This window comes from Phaethon lepturus, unplaced genomic scaffold, assembly GCF_000687285.1.
Source record: "Phaethon lepturus isolate BGI_N335 unplaced genomic scaffold, ASM68728v1 scaffold29180, whole genome shotgun sequence".
NCBI lineage: Eukaryota > Metazoa > Chordata > Aves > Phaethontiformes > Phaethontidae > Phaethon > Phaethon lepturus.
Genome location: NW_010511689.1, coordinates 1 through 20867, shown reverse-complemented (window position 1 = coordinate 20867; position 20867 = coordinate 1). Strand labels below are relative to the sequence as shown.

Here is a 20867-nt window from a genome sequence, read left to right as displayed (position 1 = left end):
TAGCTCCTCTGTTGGAGCTGTGCTTTTGTGCAGTCTGATGAGTAACCTGAATATTCAGCTATTGAAGGAACTGAGCCAATGTGAGCCCATGACTCTAAGACACAACTGCAAACCCAACCCAGCTCTGCCTTGCAATGAAGTAGTGGGGGCTTCAGGAAGCCACTGTCATCGACTGCTGATGATCTGGAGCTCTCTGCAGCTCATAGGTTTCCCTCAGTTTAAGAGTCAGGTCAAGCAAGAAGGTGAATTCCAAAAGTGAGCATATCTCCTTGACAAGTCCCATACTTTCTAAGCAAAGAAACTCCAGGCCCAAACATAATCAATACAGACCCTTTTGAAGAGATGAGAAGCAAATCAGCAGCATAGCAATGGTACTGCTTCCTGAGATCAGTTATCTAACAACATTTTCAATTGCAACACGTGTAATAACCCACAAAGCTATCATTAGTCTTCCCAAAATGGCATAGATATTTCCATCATCTGAATTGCTGCTAACATTTTGTTTGTTTGGCAGAATATGTTGGAAGATCCATCAGTATTTTTATCAGAAAAGAGGACACCTAGCAATCAGTTTGGATCAGGGTACCTCTGTTTATCACCCAACAGCCGGTGGCTGGCATCAGCAGCAAAGGATGGTGTTTTGTTCATCTATCATACTTTTACTATGGTAGGTAGGCAGGCATCCAGGCACAGGCTTTGTTTAGTTTACATGAGAAAGAGGTGTGAAAGCTACTTTCTTTAACTGTAAGCTTTTCTTCACTTGAATATAGGGTGTTCCAGAAAACTTTATGTTGAACGTGAACTGACACGGCATTATACAGTACAATTGTTTTTATAATGAATGTGTATATACTCATACAAACTACTTACTTTCTTCTCCAGTAAATCTTAGATAATTTTACTGCTTTTCTTTATCTCCTGCAAAATCAATATACTAGAACTTGCCCTGTTTGTAGTAAAAAATTATAAAATCCTAAATCGTAGTCTTTTATATACTTTGTATTGACATTTTGGATTGACTTTTATCTAAAAATAAAGAAGCATAATTTACAGGCTTATTTCATTAGAAAAACCTGCTTGTTGATACTGTTTCTGTGACTTTTCTAGGATATACTTGCCCAAAAGCATTGTCACTCATATCAAGGTGGGGGAATCAGATCTGTGGTATTTTCACTGGATGGCAGATTCATCCTCATTAATGGCGAGAACGATGGTGCCCTGGTGTGTCTGAAATGGAAGTATGTATAATGTGGCAGACCAGTATTGGTGGTGTAAATTCTTGTATCCTGACAGACTAATTTTTGCATCTAATTGTGATTCTAGACTTCCTTTTTATTAGTCTCAAAGTAAGGAGAAGAATTAGATAGAGATAAAATCACTGCTCTCATCTTTAGAGGCTGTCTCCCTAGTTCATGAAAAGCTTCCCACCATTCTTGTGGGGTATGTCTTGTACTTCAGGTGTGGTTGCAATACAAGATATAGGAGTATCTTCTGATAAGTATTAGCCATACTGAGCTTCTTATCACTCTCAAACCATCTGGAAGAGAATCTCTGGGGATGTAAGGGATGTGATCTTATGAGATACTATTTTAACTCAGCTATTAGGAGACATCACAACTTTAATGGAAATTCAGCTGTGGCTCTAGACAGCTCTTAGCAGACTTTAGGAGTAAGAGACACTTGAAACTACAACTTTTATGTGGTATAACAAATGTTCAGGTAGATGCACAGATTAAAGAGGACTCTGCCAGAGCAATATTCCTAATCTGGGTAGTCCATCTATCAGAATTTTTAATTCTGTGGAAACTTCACTTAATTATTTAATTCTAGAACTCAAACAATATTGAATTATATGTAAAAATATTGAATAGGCATTTTTAAACAACTTGATAATTGTGTTCTAAAGGATATTTAATACTTCATCCTTTCCATAATACACAGAAAATGTATCAGCTCCCTTTCTGTTTACTAGGAAGATAAAGAAAATGGAAGTTGAGGAAGCTGCTTTTCACTGGCAATCTCTTCTTGCTATACTCAACCAGACTATTTCAAATGAAAACGTTGCTTTAAAATCTATGACAGAATGGCAGTTTGACCCAGAAGCCACTTTGGGATCACTTCCAGAAGAGAAATTTAAGGTGTTTTCTTTTATTTTTATGGGGGGGAGAAAGCGTGATCATTATCCTAAGATTACACATGATTAAAACTGTCCTCAAAACAAACTCTGATCCTTTTGTATAAAGTAGAAGAATACCACTCAGGGTAGGCTGAATATGCTTAATTATTAATTTGTGGAATAGTATTATCAAGGCAATGGAATAGTTATGGGAAGACGACATTCACATCTTCAATTTCACTTGATTTCTTCAGCCACAGAGAACTCTATGAAAGTCAGTTTCTCCTGATGTGAAGTTATGTGTCATTCCCAGTGTGATGTTGCTCCTACACATTGTGGTTACTAGTTATATATTTTTCTGTTGAAAACACAAAGCAGTGATTACAGAAATTAGTACAGTCAGCCTGTTTGAGTCAAAAGGCTTTGCATAATAGCAAGGATTTGCAGGATCAAATCTGGGTACTGGTTAGGGAACAAAATTGTTGTAACACTCTGGAATGTGGTGGTGGTGGTGCTTCTAATGCGAGTCCATTTTTTTTTTTTTCCTGTCTCTCTCTCATTATAAGTACCTGAGGTGGATGATTATATCCTTAATTTCAGGAGGCACCACTTAAATCTTCCAATGTAGAGGTGACAGAAGAAGATGGAAACGTCACCAGTTTGTATTCAGACAGTACCAACGAAATTACATGGATAGGTCAGAAAATAAGGAAGGTACTTTCATAGAACAAATATTAATCAATACCAGAGTTTTCAAGAGTCAGTAGTGATTTGGGGTGCAAAATTATATGCTGTAAAGGAATCTAGTTTGTGAAGCTTTTCTGGCATTTGGACCTCTCTAAGGCATTGCAATCTAGACTTCTAGAAATCCTAGGTCAAGGTTATAAACACATCAGAGTAGGTACCTAGGACAATAGGAGCTCTAAAGACCAAAAGACCATTTCTACACAAGGACTAAACAAAACAAACTAGAGAAATTGGCTTCCTTTAGAAATTCAGAAAGACTTTTTTCTTCTAAATGTCAAAAAGTTGCACAGAAGATTATTACCAGAAACCAAGCAAGTGCTCTCTTCTTCCCAAGGGCCAGAATAGCAAATTCTACAGCACTGATAAATCAATAGACAACAATATGCCATTAATTACAAAATCCCTGAGGTTTATTTAGGTTAAGGTTGAGGTGAATATGTTACATAACCGAAGTTTTTTGTAAGTAAAAGTGCATCAAAGATCTGTCTACTGAGAGGGGATTTAGTACTTTGTGAGCCTGGAAACTGCTATGTTAATGTTAGTATAGATTATTTTTTTCCCAGAAATATGAATTATGGATGCTAGCAGGTTCTTTTGGGTGTGAACCAGAGCTGTGTATTCTGTCCAGCTTTTGGGGTTCAATGATGGGACAAAGCAAAATGTCATTGCTTTCTGAGTGATCTCAGGAATGGCTTTCCAAATTATGATGCAGTTTCACTAGTGGCTCAAGTCAATCTAAGACATACTGCCACTGAAAGTGGCATCTTCTCCATCCCTCTCCCAGACACCTGTTTCTGCTTTGATGCTGGCATTCAGGCTTTGGTGTCTCTATTGGGAATTTTTGGCAAATCCATGTGACTGTGCATACACACTAGGGACAAGTGGTAAGAAGCAAAAATTGAAGGGTGGCAATATGGTCCTAGGTTGTTCTAAGCTGCTCATTAATGTCCTAAGAGACTGTATCTGATTTTTAGAGGATGGAGTCCATTCAACGTCAGAATGATACACCCCTTCCTTTCAATCAATAGCCATCATCCTATTTGAAGTTGTAAACTTCAGGAAGCAAATTCCAGAGATGCAGACTAATTGCAAAATTTTCCCTAAGATAATTGACAAGGAGGCATAGAAAATTTTCTTGCTTCCAGAACGACTATCAGATGTTAGTTTACTTGTGTCTTTAAATATCCCACTGGAAATGCTTAGTGACAATGAACAATCTAAGGAATATAAAACACTTAACAAATTCTGGCAGTAGGCTTTACCCAGTTCAAGGTGTCTGTGCTAATTTCATTTGCAATGAATTCTTTCTTTAATATTTTCTTTCTTTTAAGCTGTATTGCCATACAACCAGTTTACAATGTGACCTGGTTGTACAATTTTTTTCTCTTGAGCAATTCTAAGAATCATCCTATTGAATTAGGATTATGTCTGTTTCAGCTATTAATCCCTTTGGAGTTTTGTTTTCTGTACAAATAATGTTCCTTTAGATTATTTCAATCTTTTTTTCTCTTCTTGTCTATTTCTGTCTTTCAAAAATATATTTGTTGTATGTCAGGTCATTAGAGAAGAGACTCAGAGGTTTGCTAACCAGAAGAAAGAGCTGCAAATGGGAATTAAAAAGCTGCGTAAATCTGTGAGTTTCTTACAAGGGTAATGGCTCAGCTTACCAGTTTTCGTTTACAAGTACGCTTCCTTTATGGCTATCAGCTCTAGCGCTCAGTAGCATTTTTGCCATAAACTCTGAGCAGACAGGTAATAGAGAGATGTGCTTCTTCAGGGACTATATGCTGAACCTGTCAGGAACTACTGTCTGGTTCTCAGTTTCCTTTGCTCCAAATAAATATTTTGTGCCACCCTCACACCTTCAGCAATCTATCCCCTCAGCAGGCTGCTTTCTGCCTGTCTAACAGCCTTCCGTTATAGAAACTACTGTCCTCTCCTCCTCCTCCTGTTTCTTTCCATAAAAACTGCTATCTGCAAGAGAATAAGGCAGAGGGTCACCTAGGGCAGTCTGCTCAAGCCATGTCCAGGCAGATTTTGATTATCTCCAAGGATGGAGACTCCATGACCTCTTTGGGCAACCTGTTCCAGTACTCAATCACTTTCACAATAAAAAAGTGTTTCCTGATGTTTGGGCAGAACCTCTCATGTTTCAGTTTGTTCCCATTGCCTCTGGCCCTGTCACTGGGCACCACTGAAAAGAGCATGACCCCACCTTCTTAGCAGCCTCCCTTCAAGTATTTATATACATTGATGAGATTCCCCCCAAGACATTTCTTTTTTAGGCTGAACAGTCCCGGTTCTCTCAGCCTTTCCTCATATGAGAGATGCTCCAGCCCCATAATCACCTTCATTGGACTTTTTCCAGTATGTCCATGTCTCTTGCCTCCCTCAACCTGCTAGCAACACTCTCAATACAGCTGAGGATACCATTAGCTTTTTTTGCCCTCAGGGCACATTGCTGGTTCATGTTCAGCTTGGTGTCCACCAGGACCCCCAGCTACTTTTCTGCAAAGTTGTTTTCCAGTTGCTCAGCACCATATCCTGGTTCATGGGGCTGTTCCTCCCCACGTACAGGATTTTGCAGTTGCCTTTGTTGAACTGTATGAGATAGATAACGTCATAAAGTGATTAACAACTTTATTAAGTTCTCAGAACCAGAGAATAAAGAATTGTGTACCACAGGTTCTTAGAAAGTATACACAACTTCACATATAACGTCCAAATCAACTTTAAGAGAAAGATGAAATATATTCACAAAGTACTCTGTCACAAGCTACAGGCAGTATATTCTACCAATTACCACGAAGTGGTTAAAAGTGGAGGCAATTAAAACAATTTTCTCTGATTTCAAGTTCTATAGTATCAAAAATGGCATTTCCTCTATTCACATTCAAATTACTTCTTGTTCCTTATACTTATTTTTAAAAAAAAACAGATTCAGAAAATGATGCATGAAAATGATCAGGTACCAGATATTGAGAAACTGGAGCAGCAGGAGTTCAACCTGGATATAGAAGAACAGGAAAGAGCACAAGCAGAGGCTGAACAAGAAGTGGCCAGGGTATGATAGAATGGGGGGGAGAACATTTTAAAACTAGCAGTGAAAAGGAGAAAGAATGATTGAAGAACAGAGGATGATCTCAAAGTTGCTGTTCACTGCTGAGAAGCAGAAAATCTTAAAATATTTAAAGTCACTTTTTGAAGCAGGTGAAGCTGCTGATGCAGACATTACCAACTGAAATATGATCTATGCCAGAAACAATAAATCTGACACTGTGGTCTTGAGCATGTTGCTTAATTTCTATAATGCTTTTCTTCACATATAAAATGATGGCTTTCAGTAGTATGCAATATAGTTTTTGGAAAAGATAGCTGCAATAGTCTAAGATGATGAAATGTTGGTAATTCACTTCATCTGTTAGGTTTCTTTCAATAACTCAATAAAAATTGCCCATATCTTGTTGTTTTGCACCACATCTTGTTATTTTATTTTCTGTATCTGAAAGGTGAGGAAGGAGATTGAGAAGGAGAATTTAGTCAACTGCTATTTGCAGGATGTCATCAAACATGAGTGCTGGGATGCTATGTGTGTAAAAGGACGTGCAGTTAAGGTAACCTCTGCTTTCTAACTCATTTTCTGCAGTACTTTATTGATTCCTTACAGAGTAAGGAATTCCTGTACAGAGACAAAATAAATAGAAGTAACACATTTTTTTATTTCCTTACAGTAGGGGAAAAAACTTACTTCTTCCCAGGGCTCATGCAAATCTTTCATTCTGTTCATTTTGTCTGAACCTGGCTGATTTTACCTTCTAAGGTGGATAAGAGTGCTGATAAGCAAATAAGCAATTCTTTAATTCCTTGATCTCAGAGAATATCCTTATGCAGTGTTGCTAAAAGGAGAGTTAAATACTATTTTTCTGTGTGCAGTCAGTATGACTTCTGCTACACAGAACATAAAGGTAAAATTTAACCCTGATTTTGCCTATTTTAAACAGAGGGAAATTAGTCAAACTGATGATACTGGGTTATCTCAAGGGTGGTGAAAGACCAAGTCATCTTACCAAAAAATTAGTTCTGGCTGAATTCTGTGGATAAAGAAGCCATATCCATAGATGATTTAAAAAAAAAAAAGGAAGAAAAAAGTAAATTTAAACCCAACCATTTTCACTACCAAAAAGGCAAATGGTTTTAGTCTTATCTCTGTATTTTTACTATATTGTCTATATTAATTCATCATCAATTTTATTCCTGATTTTAAGAAGTCTTCATAACAGTTTAGCATTCAGGTATTGAACAAATTCATTGATAGATGTATTCTGAAGATCTTTTTACTTTAGGTTTTGGGTTTTGTTTGTTTGTTTTAATTTGAACAGTGCTTCCATATGGCTTGTGAAGTGAAGAATTATCCACTGAAGGAATATAGTGAAGAAGAGCTGGAAACTTTGGAGAAAGTTCTCCGGTTAAAGAAGATTGAGACAGCTGATCTTAAGGTACAATCTCTTTGCAGTACTGCACAAACGCGTTTCAGATCAGGTTGTTCTGAGTTAGTATCTCAACACTTCTTTACATAGATACATTTCTAAGGTCCATTTTCTTGCAGTAGAAATTGTCAAAAAAAAATTTAAAATTATAAATAAAGATGAAATGTGTTTTTACTCAGGACAAATGTATTAGTATTAAAGAATCACAGAATAGCTGAGGTTAGAAGAGCCCTTTGGAAGTCATCTAGTCCAGCCCTCCTAGAGCAATTTATTTAGGGCTGTTGTCCAATCAGGTTTGGAATATCTCCAAGGATGGAAGATTCCATAACCTCTATGGGCTACTTCTTCCCAAGTTTGCCAAACCTCACAGGAAAAGTGTGGGGGTTTTTTTGAGTTGGATGTCCTATATTTGGATGTATACCCATTTCCTCTCAATCTGTCACTGAGCACCACTGGGAAGAGTCTAGCTCTGTTGTCCTTATTCCCCACAATCAGGTTTTTATATGCATTACTAAGATCCCCCAAGCCTTCTCCTTGAGGCTAAACAATTTCAGCTCTCAGCCTGTCCTTGCATCTTGGATGCTTCAAACCCTTAATTGTATTAGTAGCCTATCACTGGACTTGCTCCAGTATGCCCATGTCTTTCTTGTACTGGAAAACCTACAAATGGACCCTATATTCCTGATACGATCATTTCAACTTGTATTCTTTTGATCACTGAGCTTAATTGCAGAATATAACCTCTACAATTTTTTCATACATGTGCCACTGGATCATGTACAAAATTAACAGTTATCATGTTTTTGGTATTCAGGTTCAGAAGGAAAATCTAGAGTCTGAGGTTATATTATCTAAGGAAGGAGAGAAGGCAGAAGAAGTAATGGCTGATGATAGTGCATCTTACTGCCTGATTGGAAGTCTGAGTTCTCAGTATGGTGGAGACACATCTATTCTATACCACCAATGGGACTTGCACACCAGGGAGCAGAAAGTCAACCAGATAGTGTTATTGAAGGTGATGTCTTCTTAAATTTGTATTACTGCAGTGACACTGTCATATCTATTGGTTCTCACAGCAGCCACAGCCACTGCTAGATTTTGGACATACTGGCACTATACAATGGAGAGTTACACAGGTCTCAGTTACTGAGCTGAAAGCTGATAAATGCACATAGTGCAGTAGAGTACCACGTGGGTTTGCCAGCTCAGTTCTGGAAGAAAAACATTTTTATGAAATTGGTTACCCAATTTGAGGGTATCTGTATTTGCCCACTGGTGCTTCTGTTTAAGAGTCTGTATAGTCAAAGCTAGCTTGCGCATCTCAGCATGCCCTGTGAAAACATGACCTCTTTCCATATTATTTGCTGCTGAATGAAAGATCAGTTGGATCCTCACACCATTTCCTTTCTCTCCAGTCTTACCATCCCTTCATTTGGAGTCTTCAATGTGTCTGTTACTATTCATTACTATCAGACTCTCTTACTTCTCTTACCCTGGCCAGTTTAAGTGGTAAACATGCTACAGACTAGGCTTCTTATGAAGATGCTCTATAAGGGTAGAAGTGGTAGTAGTAAACTACTACAAGACATTGCCTCCTGAGAGCTCTTTAAGGCTACTTTTCTTTGATGAGATCAATTATTTAGGCTAGAGGAAGAATTTATCCACTAAGAATATATGCTTTTTAAAATCATTATAAGGTCTCAGGTGTTTTAAAAAATTAGTTTCCAATGTTTGTTTATTTAATGGGCACATTTTACTTACGTGTCAGACAGAAAATCACATGAAAGCATATTGAAACTGCAGGTTGCATCACTTAAAAATCAGGTAAGTATGTCCTTAACTGTGCTTCCCTGCACTTGTGATTTACAGTCCCTAGATTTAGAGGTCATGTGTTTTTTTCTTTGAAGCCCCTTCTTCTTTCAGCTGAAGAGTGCAAAAACCCAGCAATTAGAAGGCAGCCTAATTTTTTGTCTAGGTTTGGCAGTTGTATGTTTCTTTCAGAATCTTTGTCAATTGGCAAATATATAGAGGAAAAGGAATAAAAATTTCTAGGGGAAAAAAAAAGAAAAAAAATGGTAATTTGCTCACCTCCATTTAACAAAGCTTGAACTTTGCCCTTATGATTTTCACAAAAAGGACTTTACTAGTTTATCTCCCTGTCACACATACAAATACACACATTTATGATTCTCATGGCTTGAGAGTCGTAGTTAATCATGAATGAATGTGCAGTATTGCTGTTTCCTTTTTTGGTTTTTCAGGACATAATTTACAAAGTGAAAACTGCTTTTAATAAGGAATTTGACATAGTTGCACGACAAAAGGAGCAGGAGATAGCACGAGTGAAAGAACGAAACCTGAGGATCCGAGAAATCTTGGCACAACTTGACCTCCAAATGGAAGTGTGGGAGCCAGCTCTTACAGATGATGAGATACCAGAGCGAGCGCTCACTGTTCAGGATTCAGAGGTGTCTGAAAAATAAATCTTTCTCTTTCACCCACTCAAACACAATTCTCTAATTCTTCTCTTTCCAGACATTGTGTCAGTACTGAAAAGCTTTAAAACAGATGTGTCTGTGTACTTAAAATAGTATTTTTTACTCTTTTGCTTCACTTCCCTTTCTAGGGAGAAAGGTCCTAGTAAGTCAGTCTGAAATGAATAAAATGCATACAATCTTAATTCATTGCTGTTAAAAGTTTTTAATTGCCCATAAATTATGTAGAAATTACCCCTGTTCTTGACTATAAGATTCAAACCCAGCTTGCATGGATTACTTCCATAGATAAACGTTTCTCTGTTTTCTCTGAGCACCATTTTGAAACTAAGTAGTTTCAAACTAAGTATCTAAGTACTAAAGCATACTTAGTACTGTACTTATAAATTCAATTGATAATTTATAGAGAAACACCATATTTCTTATACAATATATTCCACTGATCTCATGTGCTCTTTTGGTCAGTCTGTTCCCACTTCTCTGCTCTCTCACAAGTCCATGTTATTCCACTGTCAGAAAAGGTATCCACAAAACACAACTAATATCAATAAAAATGATGGTAGTTTGTATTTTAACATTTTTAAATATAGCTTTTGGAGCTCTTCAAAAGGACAGTTTTTCTTCTTGAGCAATAGTATCATAGAGCAGAGATACAAAAAGCACTGAGAATTAATTTTACACCATCTTTCCAAATGTTCTTACTCCACATGTGATCACGTTTAGAGAAAAGAACCCTTATATGAACCTCATTTTCTTCCTTCAGATTAAAGTTGAAAAATACTTGACTCAACAAGAGAGAGAGAAGGCAGAAATGCTGGCTAAGCTTGAAATGGAAAGATGCCTTGCTGCTATGGTACTTAAAGTAGTATTCTTTTTATTGAATAGGTCTTTGTCTCTAGTTAGGCTTATTTAGTTAATGCTGCACTGGAATATTCCAGTAATGTAGTATGGGAGAAAAAATTTAAAATGGTAGGTAATGATGATGTGTGCCTTTTCCCTCTTATTATTGTTTCTAATCAGAACTACATAGACCAGCTGGGGAAAGAAAAGATTTAATGTTAGGCTCACAATTTTTAAAAATGTGCTTAGTGGCAATTAAAAATACTGTATCAGGTGACTGGAGACTAGATATGTTACTAAATGCGTGCTACTACTCAATTGAGAGTTTTGTGCTTGATATGTGTTTGTTGACTGAGTGACCTCTGTTCTTCAGAGATCAGACTAGAATATCATAATGCTTTCCTCTGATTTTAAAATGCATCTGTGAAAAGCTTAAGATGGTTCTGGCCCCAAAAGACATGCACAATAAGACCGTGATGCTAAAACTTCCTTCATCCTAGCCCTGCCAACTGGCCAGCAGTAGTCTATGCTTCTGTATTCTTCCCAAAACTGCCAGAATGGCAGTTTTAGTAAGTTATTTAGTATATGAACATCTGTCCATCAGAAGAAACTCTGAGGCTTTTAGCATATTTCACATGCATCATTGAAGAGCATTAATCTACTAGTTAAGCATAGTATAATCGTATGGGTGATCTAAAGGTGAACTGCTTTATTATCATTCCCAAAACTTCCAATTACTGCACTTCATTTTATACTCTAAAATATTTTTTGTGGTCGTTCCCAGGACAATGAAAGACTGCGTGCTCTTAATGACATGATGGGTGGAGTGCTAGAAGTCAAAAAGGAAGACATCTTGAAAATGGTGAGCTGCATTTCTGCCATATCATTTAGGTAGCTTGTGGGCTCTTAAGGAAATGTGAGATTCAACTAGCAAATATTTCCAACCTAATTGATAGAAGAAAGTTGGAGAATTGTAGAATTGTGTTATGCCTAGATAGACTCCATAAGAGACCATACACTGCATTTAAAAGAGACCACAAGATTCTAGTGCCTGCATATGATTTACCCATCAACACTTGTCCCTATCATATTGGAATACTATAGGAACATAATCTGGTATTACCATTACAACAACTGCATTGCTGGGGGAAGGGTCTGGACCCATGGGTGTGATCTTACAGAGAAATAGTGTTCCATTTAACTCAGCAAATATAGATAGTAAAGTAGTAGAGGAAGGGAAGAATGTGAAGGAGGTCACAGAAAAAGGGCAGACCCAAGCACTCTCCCTGAATTTGATCTGTTTTGGAAAATTAGGACTCCACTTAGAAGTATACATTAGCATGGTGTTAGATTTGGGGTCCTGAAACAGAAAATGTGATATATCTTGTACTGACAAAAGTATGTTGGAATACAAAATACTTGTATTTTACAAGATCGAGTAGTGAATTCCTGTAAGCAAGTAAGAGAGAATAGCACAATATATATACACCGAAACTACTGATGCAAGCAACAGACGAGAAAAACAGAATATATTTGTTACTTAGACTTAAGGCTTGTACCTTCCTTACCACTAAGAAATACCTTTCATTAAATTTGATGCATGCTATAGTTTGTTAGTGTGTTGATGGAGACTTAGATTCCTTTTGAAGCATATTTGTCTTTAATACATCCAGGACATTCCTCCACCTCCTTTTGTATCCAAGCCTGAGCATGTTTGGAGTGATGAAGAAAAGAATATATTTAGAGAACATGAGAAAAAAGTCAAGGAGCTGAATGAAGAAAAAGAAAAGTATAGAAGGGTAAATTAAAATGAGAAAAGGAGTGGTTTTGTTAACAGTGCTCATGACTAAAGCTTTTGATCTTTCTCAGGAGCTACTTCTAAAAATGAATACTAATAGATAGAATAAACAAAGAATAAATGAAAAAGAACGATCATGTGGCATATTAAATAAGTCCTAGCTTAGAGAGTAAAATAAGGCAATCTCTACTTATACCAATTAATACATGCCAAAACTTGTGATATCTGACAAAAGGTAATTTTCCTTCACAAATCTACCAGTATTCCTAAAATATTTTTTTCATGTTCCATTCCCAGAATTGCTGATGCCATACACAAATAATACTATTATATTTATCCTTCAAAGTGGTATTTGGACAACATAATTTGGTAGCCTGGCAGCAGTCTACTTCCAAACAAATAGTTTCTGGGACCTTTTGGCTGAAGGATATAGTTCCATATTGTGCATTCTCCAGCATCTGCTATACTATATCAGAGCTTCTTTGTTCCTCCAGATGTAATATTCCTTCCCTTCCCCAGGCACTGGAAAATGAACTGAAGAAACTTGAAGCTTCCATCCGGGAAACAACACAAAATTTTGATGAGACTGTGTGCAAACTCTCTGAAAGGAAAGTGAAGTTAGAGATGGTCATCTATCAGGTATCACAGAGAACGTTAATTTTTCATCTTTACCTCCATGCAGCAGGTTTAACATTTTTTATTACAATCTTTTCACAGGAAGAACTCAAAATAGTAAATCTTGTTTATGCTTTACTGTTGGATGAAGAGTTGAGCACTAGAGAAACTGGACTTCATAATTTCCTTATGAAAAAGGAGAAAGAAAAAGTAAGTTATCATTTGGAATGCTGTTCTTAGGGAAAGTGCAATATTTACAAGATAGTTTCTTGTGAAAACTGCTCTTTCAAAATCAAAATTTTGCCATAAATGACCTTCTGACAATTTCATAGAATCAGAATAGTTTGGGTTGGAAGGGACCTTTAAAGGTCATCTAGTCCAACACCCCTACAATGAGCAGGGACATCTTCAACTAGAGCATGTTGCTCAGAGCCTCGTTCAGCCTGACCTTGAATGTTTCTGCACATGGGGCGCCTACCACCTCTCTGGGCAACCTGTGCCAGGGTTTCACCACCCTCATTGTGAAAAATTTCTTCCTTATGTTTAGTCTAAATCTACCCTCTTTTAGGTTAAAACCATTACCCGTTGTCCTAGTGCCACAGGCCCTGCTAAACAGTCTGTCCCGATCTTTCTTGTAAGCCCCCTTTCAGTCCTGGAAGGCTGCAATAAGGTCTCCCTGGCGCCTTCTCTTCTCCAGGCTGAACAGCCCCAACTCTCTGAGCCTTTCTTCATAGGAGAGGTGTTCCACCCCTCTGGTCATTTTTGTGGCCTCCTCTGGACCCACTCCCAACAGGTCCATGTCTGTCTTGTGCTGAGGGCTCCAGAGCTGGATGCAGTACTGCAGGCGTTGTCTCACCAGAGCAGAGGAGAGGGAAAGAATCCCCTCCCTCGACCTGCTGGCCACACTTCTTCTGGTGCGTCCCAGGATATGGTTGGCCCTCTGGGCTGCGAGCGCACATTGTATGTCTAGCTTTTCATCCACCGGTACCCCCAAGTTCCTCTCAGCAGGGCTGCTCTCAGTCCCTTCATCCCCCAGCCTGTACTGATACAGGGAATTGCCCCGATCCAAGTGCAGGACCCTGTACTTGGCCTTGTTGAATTTACAGGGTACTGTTTTTTTTTTTTTCAAGTTGTACATGTGACATACATTATAAATACATATGATTTTGAATAGATACTCGTCTTGGTTCATCTGGAGTTCTTTGGTAAAACTCCATACATTCAGAGGGGCATGCTGCTATTTGTTTGTTATATATAATAATTTTTAATTCCCAGTATCAATTTTGCAGTATCAAGCTGGAAGTACCAATTATGATGCTTTTGTGACAGATGGATGCACAAAAGAATGTGTAATGTCATCACATTTTTTCACTGAGGTGTCTAATGTAGGCCAGGGCCATGCTGACTTGTGTTTGCCAGTTCAAAGCATAGACTGAGGTGGCATGCAAGAAGTAGAACATTCCACAAGTGCAAAGTGTTTGTAGTTTCATCAACCAATTTAATCTCCTGAAGAGTTTACCCATCCCTGTCAAACCATATACAAGTTAACAAAAGACTGCAGAGCACAAGTAGTAGATCTGGATTTCAGTATAAGTGCTTACTGCCCAGAGTAATAATTTTGAGTGACAGCTCTGATTCCTGTGTCCTGCCAATACCTGTGTGACTCAGGTGATCTAAGTGGTGGTAGTCTGCAGGTTTGTTCTGGCTCTTGGCACAATATTATCCTATTTGCCCACTTTGTCTTCGTGGAGCTGTTCCTGAGTCCACAGAGAATATATTGATACCTCCCTGTGTCAGATCTCCTGCTCGACCTGTATAGACCTCTGCGTTTTTGTAGCTGCAAGCAGCTATTTGTGTGAGAGCTACAGGGAGAGGTTCCAAAGTAGGCATTTAGCCCCTACCACTGAATAGGCTGAACTAGTTTTAAGATTTTTTGAGGCCAAGTGTGTACCAGCTTACATTTTTCAAAATACATCTTTTTTTTTTTTTTTTTTTTTCCTAAATGTTTCCATTGTTGTATCTTTTGGTCCATGTGAACGGACAAATACAACAAAACAATCTCCCTGGTATAAGTATTTAAAAGCCTTGATAAAACAGTTGAGATTAGTATCCTGACATGTAGCAGAACTATGTCATGACAACAAGGAAACTGCACTCTAAAATGAAGAATCCTCCACTGAACAGCATTTGAGAATTTTCAGCTGGTCTTACCTGTGATGACATGAAAAGAAAAGGAAATTTTTATGCAAGTGAAAAAAGTATCAACATAGGCCCTTACATTCAAATTTTTTTCTTCAAACAGAAGACTTGTAAGCATTTGTGTAAGATATTTCTTACACAGATTTCTTAGTTTCTTAAGCAGAGGACTAGTTTAATTTTGCACATTCTCACCTTTTAGCAGTATATACAGGTAACCCCCTGAAGAAGGCATTATATTGTTAGTAAAAATAGCTCCCAAGGTTTTCTCTAGAAATAGGAAAGTAAGTGTCAGCTTCATCAGTGTATATGAATGTATATGAATCAGTGTATATATCAGTGCTTCTGCTGGCTGAGTTTTATTCCTGAAATCTTTTGGTTTTGCTGTAGGTCAAGACTGCAAGAACAATCCAAACTACAAAAAATAAAATTGAAGATTACATAGACACCTATGAAAATGCAATAGCTGAAGAGAAGGTGAGACTCTCGACAAACACAAGGAGATTAAGAAATCAAAAAGTCAATGCTGTGTCTTGATAATGAGAAGAAGTTTCACTGTACATATGGGATGAGTTTTGGCCAACTTCCTGATCACTGAAATTAAGCAGTAAAGGAGAGTATGTGCATAGAAGAATTTATTAAATAGTCCAGAGTCCCGTGGTGCTTGGGAGTGCTTGGAAGAGCACCATATTCTATATTTCTAAGATATGAGCAGATTGATGCTTTTTTTAAAATAACATTGTGGTAACAAGGAGGCTTTCTGTTTTCCTCCTAGAATCTGGAATGTAGTTTTACAAAGGAGTTTGCTGATGTACCTGCCAATCTCCTTGATGAACTTTTCCAACTTTACAAACATCGACCAAAGTAAGATCCTCCCTGATTCCATCTGTTTAAATACTAGTATTTCTTGTGTGTCAAGAATGAGAATGCTATTTATTTCAATAGTCTAAATTATTTTGATAATCAGTAGACTGCCTGCTTTTTATTGGATAGTTAACAATGGTTGATTTCCTATCATACGAAGAATTGCTATTTTGAGTACTTAAATTTCCTTATTCACCCCACACAATCAATTTTAAATACAATCTAAATAATCATCAGTTCTCAAAAACCTATATTCTTATTTTGTGTAAGATGCAATCTTACCTATTTGCTCTTTGCAAGAGATCGAGAGTATGAAATGTTCTGAGTTGTTTGTGAGCTTCTTTTGTGCAAGAGAAAATAAAAAGTAAATACTGTATGTGCTGTGTATGTGCACTAGGACCCCAATGACAGAAAAGTGCCTTGACACCGCCAACCCGTATGGGGAGTGTTCAGGCTCAGCTGAGGGTTACAAAGATGCACTTACCCTTTTAATGAAAGCAATGGATGAACTGGATAGTCCTGAGCACATGCCTTATGGCTTAGACCCATCTATGTGGGAACGTTTTTGCCTATCTAGACGAAATAAAATGGAGAGTGAGGAGCTGGTATGTAAAATTCTTTATTTTGCCAGTATATTTCTTGATACTTTCAGGTCTTAAACTTCTCTGAACTTTAAGTGTAGGGTCAAACTAGTGGTGAAATGACAATGCAGCAGACATAAGCTGTGTTTGCATTTGAAAGTTGCTTCTGGCCACATTAAATTCAGAATAATAGAAATGTCACCAAGGGAAACCAGCTCTAGTTCTCCTTCAGAGGAAAAATTAGCATATTAATGTGTGTGGATTTGATAAGAATGATTGTGACCTTGATATGGTTTCATTAAAGAAATAAGATCATTTTCCTTTTCTCTATCCATACCAAAAAACTATTAAGGTATTTGATTTCCATCATCTGTTGGAGTCATTCCATCCCATTAGCATTCTACATTTGCACCAATGCATTCCCATATTTTTCTAGAACAGCAAGAGCAATTCTTAACAAAGGGTGTTGCTGGAAAGTTCTAGCAAGCTATTTGTTCAGTTTAAAACCATGAAGGTGTAAATCTGAATTATCCAGAGAGAGAGATACATGACCTTTGACCAAGAGAGAAGGAAATGTCATTTCCCTTCATGTGAATAAACTATGCATAAATTAATAAATTATTTTCTGAGCAGAGTGTAAGGATTGTAACCTTTATGTCTCATGTGCTCTACTGGGATTCTCAAAATACTAGGCTGCATATTTATAACACACACATGTTTTCTTAAGAACTTGTCTTCTCTGTTCTTGAAGAGGCTTGCCCTGTCATACTGACAAAGTTGAAAAAGTTCAGAATGTCATGATATTGCTTGCTTAGGTGAAATGGAAGGCCCTAACACTCGCAGAGATGCAGGCCTTTCTCCAGAGAAGAATGGATGACAATGAGGAGATTGAGTCAGAAATAGAAGACATTTTCCAAGAACTCACTTGGTAATTTTCTTTTCCTATGTTCAGCTACTTTTTAATAGTCCACCAACACAGAACCAAAAGTTATATACAGAGTTACACAGCTGTGTTCTCCAACACTCTTTTATCTAGGATTCATCTGAGACACCTACGATATTTCTGAAATGAGGTGTTATTGCAGCACATGTGAGCAGGCCAAACCAGTCTTAATCCACCATCTTAAGTAACAACATCAGTAAGGATGGCAGCATGGTCTTCAATGCAAACTGACTGCCCCAAAAGCTACGGTGAATCCCCCAAAGGCCATATTTGCGCTAGCTAGCTCAGTTAAAATTTTGCTCATGTAGGCCTAAAATACAGTGATCATGCTTAATTGCAATCTGCTGCTCAGTCACGTGACACCTGATTTCACTGAGCTGCTTGGATGTGCAATATTTCATTTTTTATGTACATGACATAATTTTCACATTCATTGTCATTCAGGAACAAACCCCAGGATAAATTGTACAAGAAAATGGGTGCTGGCTGGGAGTGTCCTCCATTTCCTTTTCAATTGCTGTTAAGATTTCTGTTCAGTAAGAACACTTCCTCTCAGAACATCTGCTAGAGTATGTTAAACTGAATCCAGTGGTTGAAAACTTTATGTATGGAAATAAATTGCAAATTCTGTTGTCATTTTGTGAGCAAATAGAAAAAAGGCTGTCAAAGAGTAACACCTATATGAACAAATCACTTACCAGTAATAAATATAAACATTTTGAGAATCATGGGAGGATTTATATAATCCTGTTGAAATCACTAAACATTCGTTTTTTTCTGCCATTTTAGGCTGCAGGAAGAGAAAATGAAACTTCAATTGAATTTGACTGTCCAGTTTTTGCTAAAACAAGGACAGGTGGAATTGGAAAGTACTGAGATCCCAGACTACACTGATGCCATTCTCATTAATAAGAGTGTTATTGAAGAACTGAATTGCTCTATCATGGTAATTGACATTATCTGAACGAAATTTAAGCTTTTTAAACGAACGTATTGTCCTTCAGGGGCTCTGCTTTTTCGCCAGTTTGACATCTAGTTTCAATTCATTGCTACACATCAATAGGCTCCATTGTAATCTAGAGGCTATTAAGTCCGTAATGTCCCTTATCACGCTATAAAGATTGCAATACAGATTGCTTTCTTGATGTTTGATCAATACAATTCAGATCAATGAAATGGCAACATTTTTTAGACACACCATCACTTACACATACTCTGTAAATAGAAAATGCTAATATCCAGGGCACCAGTCCGAAAATCCCCTCAATACAAACTTACAGTCATGTTAAGAAGCACTTGAACAGTAGCTTACATTGAAGATTTAAAAAATTAATACACTTTTTTTATGTAAGGTGAAATTCGTGATCATACTTTTGTAGAGTTAAAATGCCTTTGCATTCTTATAAAAGATAGAAAGATGGAGAGAGAGGTTAGTTGTAATTTTCTCCATCTCCTTCTATGATCCAAGGCTGTGGCACAGAGCATAAAAGCGAACAAAATTCCACAAAAGATAACCATCTGGAGCAAAGTCTGGAAAAAGACTGCAGTGTATCATGTTTTCCCTACTAAACTTGTAACTTTGGAAGCTTGCCCATCTTGTTGCAAATAATTATCCCATAATCTGTAAAGTCTGTTAACTAAGATGAATCTATTTTTTCAGGCTCAAGGAAAAAAAAAAATTGCTAGCATGGTGGAATGTAAAGACTTCTCTAAAGGGATATTTCAGCTGGAATGGGAACACAAGAAAATGCGAATGCAGATAGAAGATCTGCAACAGAAGGCTCGGGATATTGTAACACTACCTATTTCAAAAGATCGCCAGCTAGTGAGTTACTTTCTGTAATTCATATTTTGACTGCAGAAGATTTTGCTGCCTATAATACCTCTTAAGTCTCTTACTGTTACAGAGAAACCTGATACCTAATAGGTCAACAATTCAGCTTTCAAAGGGAAGTTTTACTCTTGAGATTGATCAGTGATGAAGTTCTTTGGGATGTTCAGGTGTAAACAAAGGCAAAATTAGCCCTAACTCTTAGTGTTTCAAAATTGGCACTGAGAGTAGGGAGTCAGGATTTTGCAGCCACAAGGAAGACATCTTTTAAATCAAGCACCATAACTTCCTTTTAAGAGAAAGGTCTGAGGTGCCCCCATCTGGTATCTCACAGAAATACTGTAACTTTTGCTCAGTATAGAAAGATTGAGCATTCCCACAGGAGTCTCTCTGAGCCCCACTCACTGAGATTTGTTGGCCCAGCAGCAGAACGACAGGGAATTGTTTTGCCAAGCCTGTCAGGCAAGAGGCAGCAGCTGGCCAGCAAGTCAGCACCCAGATAACTTTGAACAAGCCCAGCTGGCAGGCCAGAAACCATAGGTAAAGGTTGTGGGAGAAGAGTGGGAAAGACCTAGGGTATTGCAGTATGGGATGTGGAGGACTGCAAGGAAAGCTGATGGTTTTGTAATGATGAGGTGGGGGGCATGGAGTAAGGTTTGGAGTAAGGGATGTTGAAGGATGGATAGGCTGGAGATATTGCAGTGGGGAGAGCTGTAAAGCACAGAGAAAATGAAGCATGTTGGAGAGCAGGTAAGGATATTGCAATTCAATCAAAAGATTAAAAGAAAATACAAAATGTGTTTTTTCTCAATCTTGTTTTGCTGGTCTCCAAACTGCTTGTTCACTTCTGAATCACAGCCAAGGGACTTCCAAAACCAACACCAACAAAGCAGCTTTCCAAAGAGGTGATGTGACAACAAACAGAAAAGTTATTGTAGCAAATTTATCACCAGAGTGTTGCCGTTGTCTCAAACTTCATTTAAAGTGATGAACAGAACTATTGCTCTTCAGAGAGAGTTAGACTTGGCCATAGCAAAGGCATATACCAGTTTAATCAGAATTTGAATGCTCTGAGGGGCTTAACTTCACTTTTTGAGTAGAAATATGGGGTTAGTAGTAAAGACAAGGCAACAAAGACCCCAGCAATAAGTACAGAAAGAAAGATGTCTTAGATAAATGCATGCTGGGAAGGACCTGAGAACACCTGGAACGAGGGCTATGTGTGAAGCAGTGAGTGAAAGCAGTTTGGTGCTGTAGGCAGCTGTTTCTCCTCTTCTAACTAGAGCAGTCCACAAAATTTTACCTGTCACTGGTGGAACAGTACTCAGGACAACCAAGGGATCAGGCCCAGCCA

At 37.8% G+C, this 20867-nt stretch overlaps 1 protein-coding gene across 1 annotated transcript in view; it reads left to right on the top strand.

The window, feature by feature from the left end:
* The window catches only part of CFAP43 (cilia and flagella associated protein 43), a gene marked incomplete at both ends in the record, with an annotated part of 45655 nt that extends 26148 nt beyond the window's left edge, over positions 1-19507 (top strand). The window contains 20 exons of the mRNA XM_010284828.1: positions 515-667; positions 1108-1242; positions 2717-2830; positions 4419-4496; positions 5802-5927; positions 6373-6477; positions 7243-7359; positions 8165-8365; positions 9612-9818; positions 10609-10707; positions 11470-11547; positions 12359-12484; positions 13003-13122; positions 13201-13308; positions 15685-15771; positions 16070-16158; positions 16556-16763; positions 17555-17667; positions 18472-18628; positions 19343-19507. Of these exons, the coding sequence (XP_010283130.1) occupies positions 515-667; positions 1108-1242; positions 2717-2830; positions 4419-4496; positions 5802-5927; positions 6373-6477; positions 7243-7359; positions 8165-8365; positions 9612-9818; positions 10609-10707; positions 11470-11547; positions 12359-12484; positions 13003-13122; positions 13201-13308; positions 15685-15771; positions 16070-16158; positions 16556-16763; positions 17555-17667; positions 18472-18628; positions 19343-19507 (2586 nt within the window). The remainder of the gene's footprint in view (positions 1-514; positions 668-1107; positions 1243-2716; positions 2831-4418; positions 4497-5801; positions 5928-6372; positions 6478-7242; positions 7360-8164; positions 8366-9611; positions 9819-10608; positions 10708-11469; positions 11548-12358; positions 12485-13002; positions 13123-13200; positions 13309-15684; positions 15772-16069; positions 16159-16555; positions 16764-17554; positions 17668-18471; positions 18629-19342) is intronic.
* Between the last annotated feature and the right edge of the window lie 1360 nt (positions 19508-20867).